This window comes from Charadrius vociferus, unplaced genomic scaffold (assembly GCF_000708025.1).
Source record: "Charadrius vociferus isolate BGI_N301 unplaced genomic scaffold, ASM70802v2 scaffold494, whole genome shotgun sequence".
Lineage (NCBI taxonomy): Eukaryota > Metazoa > Chordata > Aves > Charadriiformes > Charadriidae > Charadrius > Charadrius vociferus.
Window position 1 is genome coordinate 1504164 of NW_009648157.1, and position 16618 is coordinate 1520781.

The window sequence follows — 16618 nt, forward strand, 5'->3', positions numbered from 1 at the left end:
CTGAAACTATAAACTCCTTTCAAAAAGTCCAGGTACCTGTGGTGCTACGTTTCCTGAGTGCCAGAGTTACATTTGCCTTAGGTGAAAAGATGGTGCAAGAGACATCTATAATCCAAATTGTTTTAAAAGAAAAAAACCAAACACGCATAGACTCCAGCTTGGACTCAGCTGTTTTAGAGCAAAGAGACATGTGTTTGCAAGGGGAACTTATAAACTTGAGGTCTGATTCTGCAAGCTTTACCTCATGTAGGAAAAAAACCCAAACAAGTATTTTATTTTGTTTTGTTTTGTTTTTTTAATAATGCAAGTATTTGCAAAGTTAGCATCCTGCAGATTGTGTACTACAGCTAAAACCCCTCCAATATTTCAAAGCTTCGGATGGGGGAAAGAATGTGGAATCGCAAACCCTCCAGCTCTTTGTTCAGCTTACACTATGGTCTTATCATTTTGACCTGTAACCATAAAAGCCTCAGTGATAACAGCCTTTCTTTTTTTTTTTTTTTCCTCATAGGTCACAGAAAGTAAAGTAAGGATGAAACAAATGATGAAAACAGATGCTTTGTCTCTTCCAATGGCTAGAAAACATTCAGTTTCTTCCCTTCCAATTTTCCTTGGTGGTATATTTTCCCCTTGATTCACTTTGCTATGTTGTGGCGTGGTGTACTTCAGATTTTTTCCCTTTTTTCCACCTCTTTGTTTGAAGAGCATACAGCTGAGAAACAGTCTGTAACAGACGGTTGGGCACTTGCGTGCGCCGTGAATGTGCTTTCAACTGAAAAGCTTACTGTCTGCTCAGGATCCAGTAATAGTAAATGCAGGCAGACTTCTGGCTCCCATATGCACCTTTCTGCATACCATAAACCCTGTGGGCCGAAGGGGAGCTCAAGGTGGAAATTTTCTGGTCTGATTTTTGCTATCCAGTTTGGGTGCAGAAGCTATTTCACAGGCCCTTCCACTGGGGTTTTACAGAGAACGTGGCTGACTGGAACTGAGTTTGTGTTCTGCACGGATTTGACAGGTGAAGATAATTTACTTCTGTATCGGATTTTCCACAAAGTAGTGTTTGTGGAAAGGTTTCAAATTAATGAAATGTCATAATTTGTTTTGATGGTTTTAGAAATAATTATCATTTAATTTTAAAACTAAATAGTCAGTTATCCTGGTTTCATTCATTGTTAGCAACCATTACTCTAACTAGTCTTTTGTAAGTAATTCTAGTTAATGTAATCAAATAATAGATTTAAATGAAATCGTGTTCTTAACTTTAAAAAAATCTTTAGAAAAATTACATTCTGTCATAGTAGATGTTTTTCCCAGTAAGCTCTCTGAGTACAAGAAAGGAGACTGTCTAATAAGAAAACAGTTCATCAGGAAATCCAGCAGCTATAACTCTTAAACTCATGATACCTGGAGTTTATTAGAACTTCATCTCTCAGAGTCCTGCAAACAGTTAGTAACCCCACCTTTCACTCAGAATCAGGTTTATACTAAGAACGGTGGAGAGAAGCTTGAAAAGCAATGCCTTACAGCATCAAAATCCTAAAGCGCATCAAAATCCTAAAACACAGCAAAACCTGCATTTGTTTTTTGGGTTATTTGGAAGTATCCTCGCTTCCCAAAATGGCTCTTGCGATTTCTAGAAGAGTGGCATTGATGGTATGGCTGTGGAGTGTGTGGACGCAGGAATAAAGAGATGTGGTCAAAACCCCCTGTGCCTACACACAGGTATCTTGGCATGTTTGCTGCCTTATTTCTGACACCTACACTGTGGCAGCAATCCAGGGGTGGCCGAAGGAATCGTTGACTGTTCTCCTGTCTTTGTTCCATAGCTCTGCTCTTTAGTGCTATTTAGACTTTTCTGTGTGAAGGAATAGCTTTTAACCCTGCGAGATATTTGCAAGTTCAGAAGGAAACACTGAAAAACACTATGGATGCACAGGGTCCTAACTTTCTTCCTTTTGAAAACCTGGACTAGGGTCTCTGACTTCTTTTGTTCAAAGGCTTATGATAAGGCCAGCTCATCATCGTTCTGAGTTGTGAACGTCCCCATGAAAGGTAAGAAACTTCTCAGTTCATCTGAGATTGTATGTTTCTGCCATACTTTCAAGGCGGGGGAGAGCAGGCTGAATTTCTTACTGCTTTTCAATTGCAGTGCTTTCTTAATACTGTGCTGGATTCAGTGTAATTGGTCAAAGTCATTACAGATTCAACTATAAACCATAAAAGAAAAAGGAGATTGGTGGAAATTAAGGTTTAAGACATCTGGAGCATCTCAGGCTATTAAGGTCTAGTCAGTTAAGACATTTAGCTCTGCCCTGATAGCCTTACTTATGTTGTGCTACTCCTCCGCTTGAGTAAAAGCAGAATTGAACCCAAGTGATCTAGTGCTTAAGAGCATAATCATCTCTTTGTTAATGGGAAGTCTTGGCCAAGATTTTGGAGTTTATGTAAGATCATTATATAAGGTTATTAAATTGCATCCCACATGCCACTGGGAAGGTAGATCATCCTTACTGAAATATGAATGCTAAGATAAAGTAAGGCATAGCGGGATGTGCTCAGTAAAGCAAGTACCTAAAGAGGTTTTAGCAAACCTGCAGTGTTACACTCTACTCCCTTTCCTGTATATTTAACAATTTAAAATGGAATAGATCTAAAATCTGCTAACCTTTTCTGTTCATAAGGGGCAGTCGGACTAACAGTCTCTTTTTAGGGCCATGAGTTATATTCTTCTGCTGTATTTTCCATAAAAGTTGAATTCAGTATACATTTGGCAGACAAGCTTTCAAATGTGTCCAAACTCTGCATTTTCCTTTTGGACCCCATGACGAATTTGAAAGCAAAGCCTTGTAAAATCAAAAATCCACGTGTCAATACATCTTCCATCATAGATTACTATTTGCAATGTGATCTTTGATGTAATTTTTATACTGATTCTTTCTTATTTTAGAAAATGTTGAGAAGTTGATTAGCAGTGGAAAAACTAACCTGCTGGAAACCTTCTGACAAAAGGGATGTTCTCCTAAGATACCTCCAAATATATCCAGAAATGTTTTTTACAAACATTGAAGATCTGAGTTAGTCTTTGCCAAGTTGAAAACAGAAGCACAGAAACAGAGAATCACAAAATGGTTGAGGTTGGAAGGGACAGAGCTTTGGAGGTCATCTTGTCCACCCCCCTGCTCAAGCAGAGCCACCTAGAGCAGGCTGCCTAGGATCATGATGGGTTTTGAATATCTCCGAGGATGGAGACTCCACAGCCTCTCTGGGCAACCTGTGCCACTGCTCGCTCACCCTCACAGTAAAAAAGTCTTTTCTGATGCTCAGAGGGAACCTCCTGTGTTTCAGCTTGTGCCTGTTGCCTCTGGTCCTGTCACTGGGCGCCACCGAAAAGAGCCTGGCTCCGTCTTCTTTGCACCCTGCCTTCAGGTATTTGTACCTGAAGGTACAAGGTACCTGATCCCCCTGAGCCTTCTCTTCTCCAGGTGGAACAGCCCCAGCTCTCTCAGCCTTTCCTGACAGGAGAGGTGCTCCAGTCCCCTAATCATTTTAGTGGCCCTTTGCTGGACTCTCTCCAGTATGTCCAGGTCTCTTGCAATGAAGAATCCAGAACTGGACACAGTACCCCAGGTGTGGCCACCAGTGCCACAAACAACACATTTACTACAATCATATTTGAAGAAAGACTGAAATTGAAGGGTAATTTTGGGGGCTACTTAAAAAAATGTGATGATATTTACACTTCAGGCTGAACTCAGGGCAACGGAGGGAAATGTTCTCAAGGTCAATGCAGGCTAAAAGGTACCTGCAAGGAGACTCGTCCTTGCAATGGATAGCCTTGCTGAACTTGCTTTCCTCCTCTGTTCCTGTGTGACTGATTTAAACTACCTAGTTACAGATACTGCAGCTAAGCAGGCATCCAAAGGCAGATGGAAACTACCAGTGTGCACACTGCTTGAACTTCTGAAAAAGAAGAGTATCTACCTCAAACTTAAAGACTAGCACTTAGCAAAAGCTGTACCTGTGCAAGAGAGGAAAGAACTAGTGATTTAAAGCAATCTGACTTTCCTAAACTCTCCTTTTTCTGATATATTTTGTTCTTCTGAAAATCTGTGAGAAAATAGGCTTTCTGCTGGATTCTACTTTAAAGAGATTGTTACTTTTACGTAATGATAGTCACACCAGAAGCTATTACAACTTTTGGAAACTTTTATTCCTTTCTAGGATAGATTTTTGAGATTTTGTTCTCAGATGTGGAATGTAATTTCTGCATAGGTAAGAAATCTATGGCTTGCTGAAGTTTGCTTGCCAATGATTCCTAATGGAGTTACTCTAGCTTTGTTTCATTACTGTAGAGCTGGTTTTCCCTTCAGGCAATATTCAACTCAAGGGTGTATTTCTCTTGTCAGGTCACCCAACAGATCACTACTGTGGCTGTCAGCTTCATTCCCTCCTTCAGAATAATATTACCGTCCATATTCCATCTTGTACAATGGATACATCTAATTACTAGATAATCTGCAGTGTCCTTACTCCTGGCTACAGCTATTTTGCAAGCAATTCCTTCATATATTTGATACAATTAAAAGTGGCAGTTGTCTAGTGTTCAAAGAAATAGAAATTGTATTCCTTGAAAGGATAACTGGATGAATAAAAGCCCTCCAATCCACTAGCAAGCAAGCCTAATGGTCTCAATTAATTCTGATAAATGGGCCTAGTCTCAGTTTTCAGAGTGGCTTTTTTTTTATTATTATTATTTTTGGTTTGCAGAGATGAAAATAGCAGGAACAGTAAAGAAATAAGCTTGATTAGGGTCACTCCTTTGATTCCATAGATTTAGTTGCAGTTTCCAAATAGTAAGAGATGCCAGGGAACACTCATACTAAATTCACATTTTTCTTTTCATAGAGTGTTGCAACGCTCTTCAGTTAAAGAGGCCTTTATCTATTTGCAAAGTATAATTCCTACCATGATGTTTATGAACACCATATTTTATGAAATTAGCCTGCACCAAACTAGTTTACGCTTATCAACATTGCAACCAAATAAGATGGGGGAACTTTCACTTAACATCTGTCCAACTAGCAAACAGGATTGAGAACCACCATGCCAGTCTGAGTATATTACAGGTACCTGTTTTGGTGGGTGTTAACTGCTGTTTTCCAGATTTTCTGTTAGACACGGCCCTGAGCTGGGAAGCACTTTCAGCGTGAATGACAACAGGAACTGAGGATATCCATTGCTCCATAGCTGGTGCTCAGCATCTGCCAGTATCAGGCCCTCAATCAGCTACTTCAGAAGAGCCAGAGTTGCCATCTAGACAAATATATGTGCTATGGAATTATTAAGGGTGACTAGACAAGATTCACATCTCCTTTGCCTTTCTGCCTCACATAATGAATGTCTGACCCACTTTTCTCAGGAGAGGATCTCCATCTTATAAGTTATCTATGAGGGGTGCAGACTCATTTCCATACTGCATTCTCTCATTTTTTCTCTTAAAAGCGCTAGACATTTATTCCTGTTTTAACTGACATTTTAAACCGATTTGGAATGATACATGGTTAAAAAATAAACCTTTGTAAGATGGAAATTTTGCTCCTAACAGATTTAAGTAGCCTATTTTTTTTTTCCCTTTTGGCTTGGAACTGCAGACCGCATTTATTCTTGCAGATAAAAGGGGCTGGGAGAGTTCTCTGGCCTCGAGGCTGACTGGCACCACATAGCCCCTGTCCATAAAGTCCATACCCAAAACAGGGTTTCTGCACCTGCGACAGGTCATTACCTGAGACTATGCACTTCAGCCCTGGCCAAAACTCTGCCAGGGAGTTAACGCTTGCTAACAATTTAACCGTACAGCTGCTTGCTTGAGCCCATATTAGACCCTGGCTCTACTTGGTTTACTAGTATAGAAACAGCCAGTGTGTTTAATTTGGATACAATTTTTTGTTGTTGTTTTTGCATGTTAAATATTTAAGTTTTTATTATACTCCACAATGAATAAAGTTCAGAGGATTTGCAAGGCTGCCTTAGCACCTTTAAAATGACACCATCTATCAACATGCCTTATTTTAGCTTATATTTTGATCTCAGACCTATTTTGACCTTTCACACATTTCTCCATTTCTGTGGTTTTCCACAGACTCCTGAGTTAATGCATCTTACATAATAGTCAAATTTGCAATAAGGAAACAAAAACCAGCCCAAACTCGTATTGGGGAAGATGTAAAGGCTCCAAACTCCTAAAAGCTCAAAATCACAGCGTAAACTGGACTCAGGCATCCTCAGCACTCTTAGTTTTATATTTTTTCTTTTTTCAACAGCAACAGTCAAGCTGTGCGCTGGTGACAGAAAATCTGTCATGACATTATGAATCTTCCCTCAGCCACTGTTCCGCAGACATCAAGCTGAATAGCATTTTGGCACAGGCAGGTGGGAAACGGGCATGAGTGGCAAGGGAGAGCCAAGATGCTGATGCTCTGAAGCAATCCATCTCTTAAACAGCCTCTGAGGAGACTTCAAGCTGCTTTACCCCAGTGGAGGTGATTCTGCCATTGCTTTCTCTCCCTCTAGTCTCCTCAAGAGCAGCTGTCCCTGAATACACTCTGTGTGCGGCGCCAGGGTAGAATCAAGATCATTTTCTAAAGTTAACTAGATTTAGTCTGCTATCTCCTTCTAAGGAGCTACTGTCAGCATCTTATATGCGGCTGAATTAGAATGAGCCTTGTGTAATCCCAAATCCCCTCTGAGCATGTATTTATTCTTCAATTTAGGAGGATTGCAGTTCTGATTTTTTTTTTCGCATTCCAATTTTCTTTACAGAATTCTTTGCTTGAAATAGGACTATTTTCTGCACTTAGACTGATGAGGGTTTCTTATCTTAGTAGCATTATACACATAGGAATCTATGCATTTGGTTTGTGAAGCTTCAGAAACACTTATTAAAAATTTGCTAATATATTATGTTTATGTTCTACCCATTCTCTAACCCGCTTGTGTTATCACAGATGGGTAAAAATGTCAGTAAATACATGAGCTTCCATCTGTTCCTCAAAATGAAATGAACTTTCAACGTTTAAAATATTAAGGATAAAATCCTGACACTAGGAAAGCTTGGCCCAGAGAACCCTGGGCTGGTTTTGATGTTAATGAGGATTCTACTACTGGCTTGTGATCAAAGGTAACAGACTAGCTGCATAAGAAGCTATTGCTCCACTCTTCTCAGTAGACTTATATTTTATTCTGAACAGGAAAAAGTTTACCTCGTACCTTTGAAAATAGAAACATTTATCAGTTTACATAGAGTTAGATCGAGTTTACAGTGCTAAAGGTTTTTCCAAACCGGAGTTCTTGGTTGAAAATTAATTTAAAATGATTCATATACGCTGAACATCTGTGTAATGTCTTGTGTATCTTTGTGCTTCCACCATGATTTCATGGTAGGTCAGCAGTGCCTTAGTGACTACCCCTTTGCAGACACTTGCTGAAATAAATGCAGTGTGTAGCTTTCAGCTCTCCCCTAGAGAACTGCGTGAGTCTGATTTACTTCGCATGTCCCACAAAGCGATGACCTGCACCAAAGCTGATCCTGTATGGCAAATGGCCTGGAAAAACCCATTGCTACTGCAGGAGCTGGTGGCTCACGGTTCCTGCCCCTGCTCCAGGGCTGCACAAGAGCTCGGGCTTCCACAGAGCTTTGGAGGTACATGGCAGGGGGCTGAGAAGAAGAAAGGAGGAAGATAAAAGGTGGTGGATGAGCTTGGAAATAGGGATTTCTGGGCTGCTTTTTGATGAGGGGAGATCAGAGGTATTTGTTTATTTTGGTTCCACGGCAGGCTCTCATGAGATTTAATAGGTTAATTTTAAGCTTCCTTTAGTTGATTTTACATTAAATTCTGCTTTTTTGTAAATTTTGTTTCTATAGTCCCTTAGGTTTGCTAGCAACATTTAGATTTCCTGCATTCGCATCTTACTCTTTAGAAGTAGATGCAGGAAAAATTATGGAGAAGTAGTTTGCTGCCGTTAGTATACCTGAGACCTCATCTATCGTACCTTGGCACCTTGCAGCATCATTTTTGTAGAAGAAAGGTGCTCCCCTCTCTTGAACGGTAATGTTTCACATCTGCTTCACAGGGAGGTGCAGAAAGTGGTCAAAGTTGCCTTTACTCCCCACCTCTGGAGCTTTGGGATAAGCCCTGTATTGAATCACACCTGAGGTATATTGGTGTTTCGGCTCAAGGAGAGAGCAGACTTCCAGGAATGATTCGGCTAACACTGACAATCTGGCCCAGTGTCACAGAAGGGTGCGAGCTCAGAGGTTGTCAAGTCAGGCTGTGATGCCCTGGGAGAGTTGTGTAAACAAGCATGCACAGAGCCACCTGTCCCCAGCCTGCCCTGAGGACGTAAACATCCAAAAAACTCCACCAAAATCACTTGCCCTATCTGAATTATAAAGCTGAGGAAGCCTACGAAATATCATACCTACTGGAATGACATGCTTCTCACCTCTGATTTTGTAACTTTAGAGATCATCCCTTTCTTTTGGTTTAAAGGGAAAATAAATACTTTACTTGGGTATTATTTAGTAAGTACTGTTACCATAACTTACGAAAGCATGAAAAAAAATACTTGACAAGCTATTTATTTTTAGAGTGTCTTCTGCTTGTTTTTCCAAATGTTGAGAATTTAAATTTCTTATTTTAAGTAGCTCAGGGAACCTTGAGAGGCCCGTTTCTGAGGACTAAGTATTTAAATCCTTACCCCACACTCACCCTACGGTGCATTCCAGTGACAACAGGAATGTCAGCCGGGCAGCTCTCTCTCATGCCCTCAGCACTGAGGATATGTGGCCTTAAAGACAAGGTGATTTAAGACTGGTTTTCTAGAATACCACATTCGGCAGCATGTGTGACAGGTCATATAATGGATTTTATCCAGCTTTAAATTCTACCTGTCAGAAGAACTGGTGCTCCTTTCCTAAGAAAACACCAGCGCTGCCCATGGCACTGTGATGTCCCGCGTCAGAGCAGATGATACTGTCCCATAGCTGCACAAAGCATGAGTTCCCATGCTAGCTAAGCTGACTATCCCTCAGAAAAAAAATATTCTCCAGGAAAGAGAGGGAATGTTTTCATCTTTGACCTCTGCAACAGCAAATGCTAAAACCATAAGGAAGTCCTGTGATGTTTTAAAGTATAAAAAGGCTCAGAATGGAAGAGCTTTTCCCATTAAATATTTTTAAAAAATCACCTTCTATTTCAGTAAAATAGAGTACAGTAGCCTGCTCTGCTGTATTCTGCACTAGAGTACAATAATTCCCAATGCACTTTTCCGTACTTGCTTTTCTTAGGTGGGGTGTTTTGAAAAGGTAAAATGCAGAGAGTTGAGTACATCTGTTTCAGATATGTTGTCCTGTGTGTTCAAGGAAGAAAAGCAGAATTAAAAAAAAAATAGGTTTGTAAAAACACCAAAATAATTGAAAGCCAATTTTCAGAATGAGCACTTTTGTTTCAAAGATAAAGATTTTATTTGCTTGCTGAAAGCTTTAAAAAAAATCCTGGAGCCTGGGTGATTCTTTTTGTACCAGCCCACTTCTAGTCTACTCCTAGTATAAATTCTGCAGCAGAAAGGCATGGGAAGAAGACTATGGATTTTGTTTTCCACATATTTCAAAACACGTGGGTATAGTTTATTGCCTTACATTGGTTTTTGTTTCCATTGTTTCTTTGCTTCTCTTTCCACCAAACTTTCTACCATAGTTAAATAAGATAAAGCAGCCATTACCATGACCCCCAGCGATTATCTTGTGTAGGGTCACACAAAGCTTAGACAAAGCTTTTCGGTGGCAAACTAACACTGAATATGCCAGAAAAAAATATTAATCTCAAAGTACTAGAGAGGTAGGAAGTGCAAAAAAAATTGGTTTAGGTTTTTTTTTTTTCATTTAGACTACCATGGACACTGTGTTTGTTAGGAGGAGGAAAACGTTGAACCCCATAGAGAAAAAATACTAATATAATTTAAAATTGTCCTTACAACTGTATCTGTCATCTCATATTTGTGGCACAATGACAGAAATATCTTCTTGTAGGCTCAAGTCAACTGCTAAACCCATGTGAGGAAAATGTTCCCTTTAATAAAGAAAAATATTTGTGTAACAAGGTCACCAGGAAGAAGTTTCAGACCTAACTCACAGCAGTTATGGGCAAGTTATAAGAACTGGAGGAGAGAGCTTTCTTGCCAAGAGCAACTCTTGTTTACTGCCAAGCTGGCAAATACCCTATCTTCCTTGGAATCTCTTGGGTGTGGGAAACTAGTCATGGAAAGGTCATAAGAAATCAAATGGCAGGCATAGCTTTTCTACAGGGCACAGCTTGGAGCTGCTGGACATGTGAGAGTCCCTTTCCCTCTTCCACAAGAGTCTTCAGCAGTTGTTTTAGTGGTTCCCTTTAAGGTAAAAGCCTTCCAGCTCACATCTTTGAATCGAGCTAAAGAACCAAGTAAAGTTGTGTGATCATCTTCACTTATCCACAGGAAGCCTTTTCATGTCCCCCAGACTCCCGTACTGCTAAGGTCTCTTGCAGGGAAGATGTTAGACGCCTTCTGAGCCTTCTGTGTGTAGTAAAAGGAGATGGATTATCAGGCATCAGTGTCCCACAGCTTTAAAATTCACTGAGCACCTGATGAAAGGAAGAGAGGATAAAACGATACGGCTCCTGCTCTGGGTGGGAGACAGAAGAGAAAGCAAAATAAAATTGGCGGAATAGCCAAGCTCCCTGTGCTAGTGTCTTGAGAGTTTTTTTTGAAGAATGTGATTTACAAGTGTTTGCAAGAGGATGACTGGTTTCATGTCTGCTCAGGAAGCTGAAGTAACGTATTGCTAAATAAGGTTGGGGAGTTGAAATAGCAGGCTTCTATCCTTACCTCACCAACCCAAGCTCAAAACTGTAAAGCCATAGCATTAAATAGTAAATGCACAGCTCTCTGCAAAAGGGTAATTAAGGAAATTACAGACTGTCATGTTAGGCGTCTTACTGCAAATTTTGCAACTCTCAATCTACCCGAGTCATTGAAATTACACCTAGTGAGGAAGCCTTTTCTTCAGTCTTCTATGGGAATGGTGTTTTGTGGAGGCTTAAGACACGGGGTGAGATTCAGTCCAGCTCCTACCGGTACCTGACTGGTACTTATCTGTTAGATGCCTTAGTGAGGCAGTCTTCCTGAAGTAAGAGCCTAAGGTCTGTATCTGGTCAGTAGAGAGAGGAAGATCTTATAGAAGAACTCCAGAGGGATCTTCTATCATCTGCCTCTGCATTAACTGGACAAGCTTTTCCTGTTGGGGACTTCAGAAGCACTTTATTTTCTCCACTAAGGAGAAACCATACCTATTACAATAAAATGACCAACTTAAGGATTCTGTTTATCTCCATCTTTTCCAACCTGAGCAAATCTTGGCAATCGGCCCTGCTTTGTCCTTGTAAATCGAACAATTTGCTGTCCTGACAATCATCAGTGCCAAGAGGTGTACTAGGTCTGGCTGGGATGGAGTTAATTTTCTTCATAGCAGCCCATATGGTGCTGTGTTTTGGATTTGGGACCAAAACAGTGTTGATAACACATCAATGCTTTAGCTGTTGCTTAACAGTGCTCGCACAGCGTCAAGGGTTTCTCTGTTTTTTAGTGAGCAGGCTGGGGGCGTACAAGAAGTTGGGAGAGGAGACAGCTGGGACCGCTGTCCCCAGCTGACCAAATGGATATTCCATACCATGTGATATCAGGATCAGCAGTAAAAGCTGGGGAAGAAGGAGGAAGGGGGAAGGTTCAGAGTTGTAGTGTCTGTCTTTCCATGTAACTGTTACCCATGATGGATCCCTGCTTTCCTGGAAATAGCTGAACACTTGCCTGCCGGTGGGAAGCAGTGAATGAATTCCTTATTTTGCTTTACTTGTGCACACAGCTTTGCTTTATCTATTAAGCTGTCTTTATCTCAACACACAAGTTTTCTCACTCTCACCCTACCAATTCTCTTTCCCCATCCCACTGGGGAGGAGGGAGTGAGCGGCTGCGTGGGGCTGAGCTGCTTGTTGGGGTTAACCCACAACAATGAAAAAACACTCCAAATATTTGTTACCTTTATGAAAGAATTATTAGAGAAAATAAGTTTCTTGTAAGATATACTGAATAATTTTCGAATCTAACTTTTTGCTGTTAACAAGTCTCTATTAGGCAAGGTACTATTTCCCCAAAGGTGTGAATATTTGCCTGTGCTGTTATGCAAACGGAAGACTTAATGCCTCTTCTGATTTTAATGCAAGGTAGAACAGAAGAAAACAGACATTTAACGATTCGCAGAAGATATTTTTAGAATTCTAATTATTTGTTTGGACATATGAACTATTGAACTAATGCTCCAAACAGATACAAGTGAGATATTCTTACTAAAAGCTGCACAAAAACCTGCCCCACCCCCCATGGATTTCTATGAATGGTGAGGAAGTTGAGGCACTAAGAGGTCAGTGATACAGGAGCTGTCCTCAGTCACATGGGCTGCTGGAAAAAACAGAAGAAAAGTCTCCTAATCTTGGTAATGACAGTTAAAGCATTGTCATCAGCATTAATGAACCCAGCAACATTTCCAGACAGGTATCTCTTGAGAAATTCATGTTACTCAAATACAAAGACCTGTGGAACTAGGGAAAGCATGCAATTACATCAGGTCCAGAGAACCTGTTACAATGATTGATTTGGTGGCTTTCGTATTACAGAGCACTACCCTAGAGAATTACCTACTAGAAACCCTTATATACTAAGTGACTAGTAAAGTTTGTTACCTTTTTTTTTAAATAAATAATTTTTGTATATTTTTAGGGTACACAACTAAGGCAAGAGCAGTAATCTGTACTCTACCTGGACAGTTTAAATTTACCAAACAAATTTGGCACCAGAATCAATTACTTCATTTCAACTGAGATTCTGAAACATTTCATATTGCCTTTTTCAAAGTTTTGTCCCATCTCTCCTCTAATGGAGTTTCCAGTAGAGAATCACAGAAGATAGAGCTGGAAAAGACTTATTACATCATCTGTTCTACCTTTTTCATTTTAGAAGGTGCAAGTGATGTTACTATCCCCTTTGACCTATTCTTTGACTTAATCCTGAAAACTAGCTTAAATTGACAGGATTTCTCCATGCATCTCTAATCTACTTTACCAAAAAACGCCCTCAACATGCAAAAGACAGGCTATTAACAGCAAAAACAATTACTAAAGCAGCTGGAGGGACATCCTACATTTTAAAGGAATAATTGTTCTAATTTAGATTTAATATGCATAAGCGGTTCAAATATATAATGGTATTGCGTTCTAAGGAGTGGAGGCACTCCAAGGGTCACAAAGCTCCTGAAAGCTTCAAAATAGAGTGTAGTTGTCAAATAAGACTTCTTGAGCTACAGCATGCTCAAAAATAAAATCAGTTGTCTTCAAGTTTTAGAAATTAGACTGGTAGTTTTGTGGCCATTCATGTTCCAGTATGCAAGGCAAAAGCCAACCTTAGCTGTACATGCACAATGATAGGCTTCATTTCCATTCAGTAAAGAGATGTTGTAGTCATGGTGGATAATTCTATAAAAACATCGTCTCAGGGATTGTTAAAAAGCAAGCAGAGTGCTAGGAATTCATAATAAAAAATCAAAAGCAAACACAAAACATGACGCACCCATGTGTTGACTACTGCAACACATGTAGCCACACATCTCAGGCAGGAGATAGTAGTATAGGAAAGGTACATTGAGACACACAAGGTAGGTGAACAGATAGAAGAGAGATAAGGATAAATCATGGCCTGGGTCAGTTTCTGTATCACAGAGATTAAAATAGAGAAGACTATGGAAGAAAAGACATCTGAAGGGGGATACGAGAGAACTCTATAAAAGCTTGATCAACCTGGGAACAATTATTCACTGTTCTTCACAATCAAAAGAACAAGGAAGCATCAAATGAACTTAACATCTAGTAGGTTAAAACAAATAAAAGGGAGTAATAGCTCATAAAGTGCACAGGTCTGTTGTAGAATTTATTGCTATGGGAAACTGGATGCTAAAAGTTTAGATGAGTTCAGGAAGTCGCTTCAGAAATGGTTTGACAAATTAATGAAAGCAAATTCCATCAAGGGCTATAAAACACACAGAAATAACCTCTGGGCCAGAAAGCCCCTAACTTGCAGATTGTCAGAAGTTGTGAGAAATTTTGCTGTGGGTGGGTTAAGAAGGCTCATGTCCACTTGTTTTATCTTTTTCCTTGTGGCATCCGCTACAGGTCACTTTGTGAAATAGGGTGCCGAGCTAAATGAGCCTTTGGTCTGTAACAGTATAGCTAATCTTACATTGTGCCCTCGTCACAAAGCAGAGATAACAGTGACAAAACATCCTCCCTTTTCTTCCCATTTAATACCCTTCAGCTCTTTGCTGTATGGATGGAAGACATTGCAAAGTGTCTTTTTGAAAGCGTGACCTCTCGCTCATCCTTGCTCCAAATATCCTCTGCCTCCAGGTGAAATTGGAAGCAACAGCCAAGGCAGGTCCACCCTGGTACTGCCTCCAGGATGTGGCATCTTGGAAAAAGCTGTCGCATTTGATGCCTGATGCATGCATGCTGTTATGTATTTTTAAATACATTGGGGGCAAATAGCCTCAGATTTTAGATTGGGGCCAGAAGGCTGATTCAAGTGAAAATAACAGAGATACATAGAGGAATGGACACTCCAAAAAGACTGAACTGTGTGTGTAACAGGATGCACAGGCTCCAAACAGTACTGCGTATCAATTACTTTATGTTACAACACTGCGTTCATGAAAATAAGAAATAGAGACCTGATGTATCTCAAGATACTGAGAATTTAAAGCTGTTTCTGAAAGCACCCATAATTCTTTCCAAATGAACTCTTTGTTTAGGAAGAGAAAATCAGCCACGATTTTTCAGCCTTTTTTTCCACTAACATTGTGCCACACCAGTTAAAAGATAAAGTGGAATTTAAGGCTTGCATTTTCAGATTTACAGAATATATATTATTCAACAACTAAGTAGTAAAACAGGTCACCATACATTCACACTTATGACCATTTCCTTTTTTCCCTCCTGAATGTGGAGAATTGCAGTATCAAAAGTACAAGCAGAAAAAGAAATGTTTTGAATGCAAAATATAAAATGTTCAGTATCAAATCTCATTCACACATACTAGTTTTACAACTGAATTTTACTCTTTTAGTTTTGGTTTAAGTAGGGTAAATATAGCTTGAATTTACTATTCTCTCCTCTTCCCCCTCACAAGATGTCCAACCAAATCAGGGAATTGTTTAATCAAATTTTAAAGTGAAATGTTAAATTGTGCCTCTAGGCAGCAATCCTCTCCCACAAGTCTGCATGTTCCCAGTGCTCAGCACTTTCCATTCTCATCGTTTACCTGTGGTGGATACGAAACCAAATATACTACAGGACATACCATGAACAGCTGCAGCAACAGCACCAACAAAAGCAACATGTGTTGTTGGGCCTTTGGTTTCCAGGTGCTTGAGACACAGCTGATGTTCCTTCATTTTGTGACTGCTGCCTCTTTCTCATTTCAGCTACTTCAGTGCCCAAGTGGCTATAAGAACACAGACATAAGAGATGTACAGAATTACTACAGACCGTCATAAAGTACATTCACATTTCTACAATAATCTCTGATTCTACTGGTTCTCACAGCTCGTGGCAACAAAAGCACGTGGCCGTCAACTGTGCTGGCCGAGTAATAGTTCTATTGTGTTAAAAGATGTTTTCAGAAGACCGCATTTCAGTGACACGCTTGAATCACGTCTATTCTTATCACTTTGGCTGGACTAAAAGGGCTGTTTATTACCCTTGTGAAGAGCAAGCTACACAGCTTGTGTAGCACTTGGTAGGGACTGAGTTGTTCTTTGCCATATGACTATCACAGCTCTTTCCATTGTACTAAAAATACAGCGGGATGGTTATTCACTTTAAACATGAGCTGGAAACTGATCTTTTTTACTTTTTGATTTCTCTGGTCAATGAATTTCATACCAATGAAATTGATAGGAATGATGTTATATCACGGGCACTAATAGCTGTCTGCTAAAAGACAAGATTATTATAAGTGTCATAACTGGGAGGTTTGCTACTTGCCAGTTATTTTCTGTAAATAAAAGGAATAATAAATATGTATTTCTAAAATACTTTTCCAACTTTGAGGCTCTTTTCTGGTCACAGAAGATTATCTCTTCCTCATTGCCAGTCTTTCCTAGGTTTTATTAGGCCAAGATATTTTTCTTTCCAGTGACTTGCAATAGGCAGCTGGAAGTAATATTCCATGCATTACTTAGTTTTCAAAAGAAGTAAAAACAGTTATTGCTAAGTTATGTTATTTAGGAAGGTTTAGATGTCAGGATCCTTCTAACGGTTCACATCTTTATACAGCAACTATAAGTTTCCAGAGTGATGGTTATGACAAATTAGAATAAATTAATTTAGTACTTTTGCCTTTGAAAAAGTACAAACAGATTACTGTGGGGAGGAGCCCAGTTTAAAACAGAAGCGTGTAGAAGGTGGCCTGGCATGAGCAG

General features: G+C 39.8%; 1 protein-coding gene across 1 annotated transcript in view; it reads right to left on the reverse strand.

The window, feature by feature from the left end:
• The window catches only part of RGS17 (regulator of G-protein signaling 17), a 29609-nt gene extending 13975 nt beyond the window's left edge, over nt 1-15634 (reverse strand). Inside the window, exon 1 of the mRNA XM_009884053.1 lies at nt 15496-15634. Coding sequence (XP_009882355.1) covers nt 15496-15614 — 119 coding nt within the window. The 5' untranslated portion in view covers nt 15615-15634. The remainder of the gene's footprint in view (nt 1-15495) is intronic.
• Between the last annotated feature and the right edge of the window lie 984 nt (nt 15635-16618).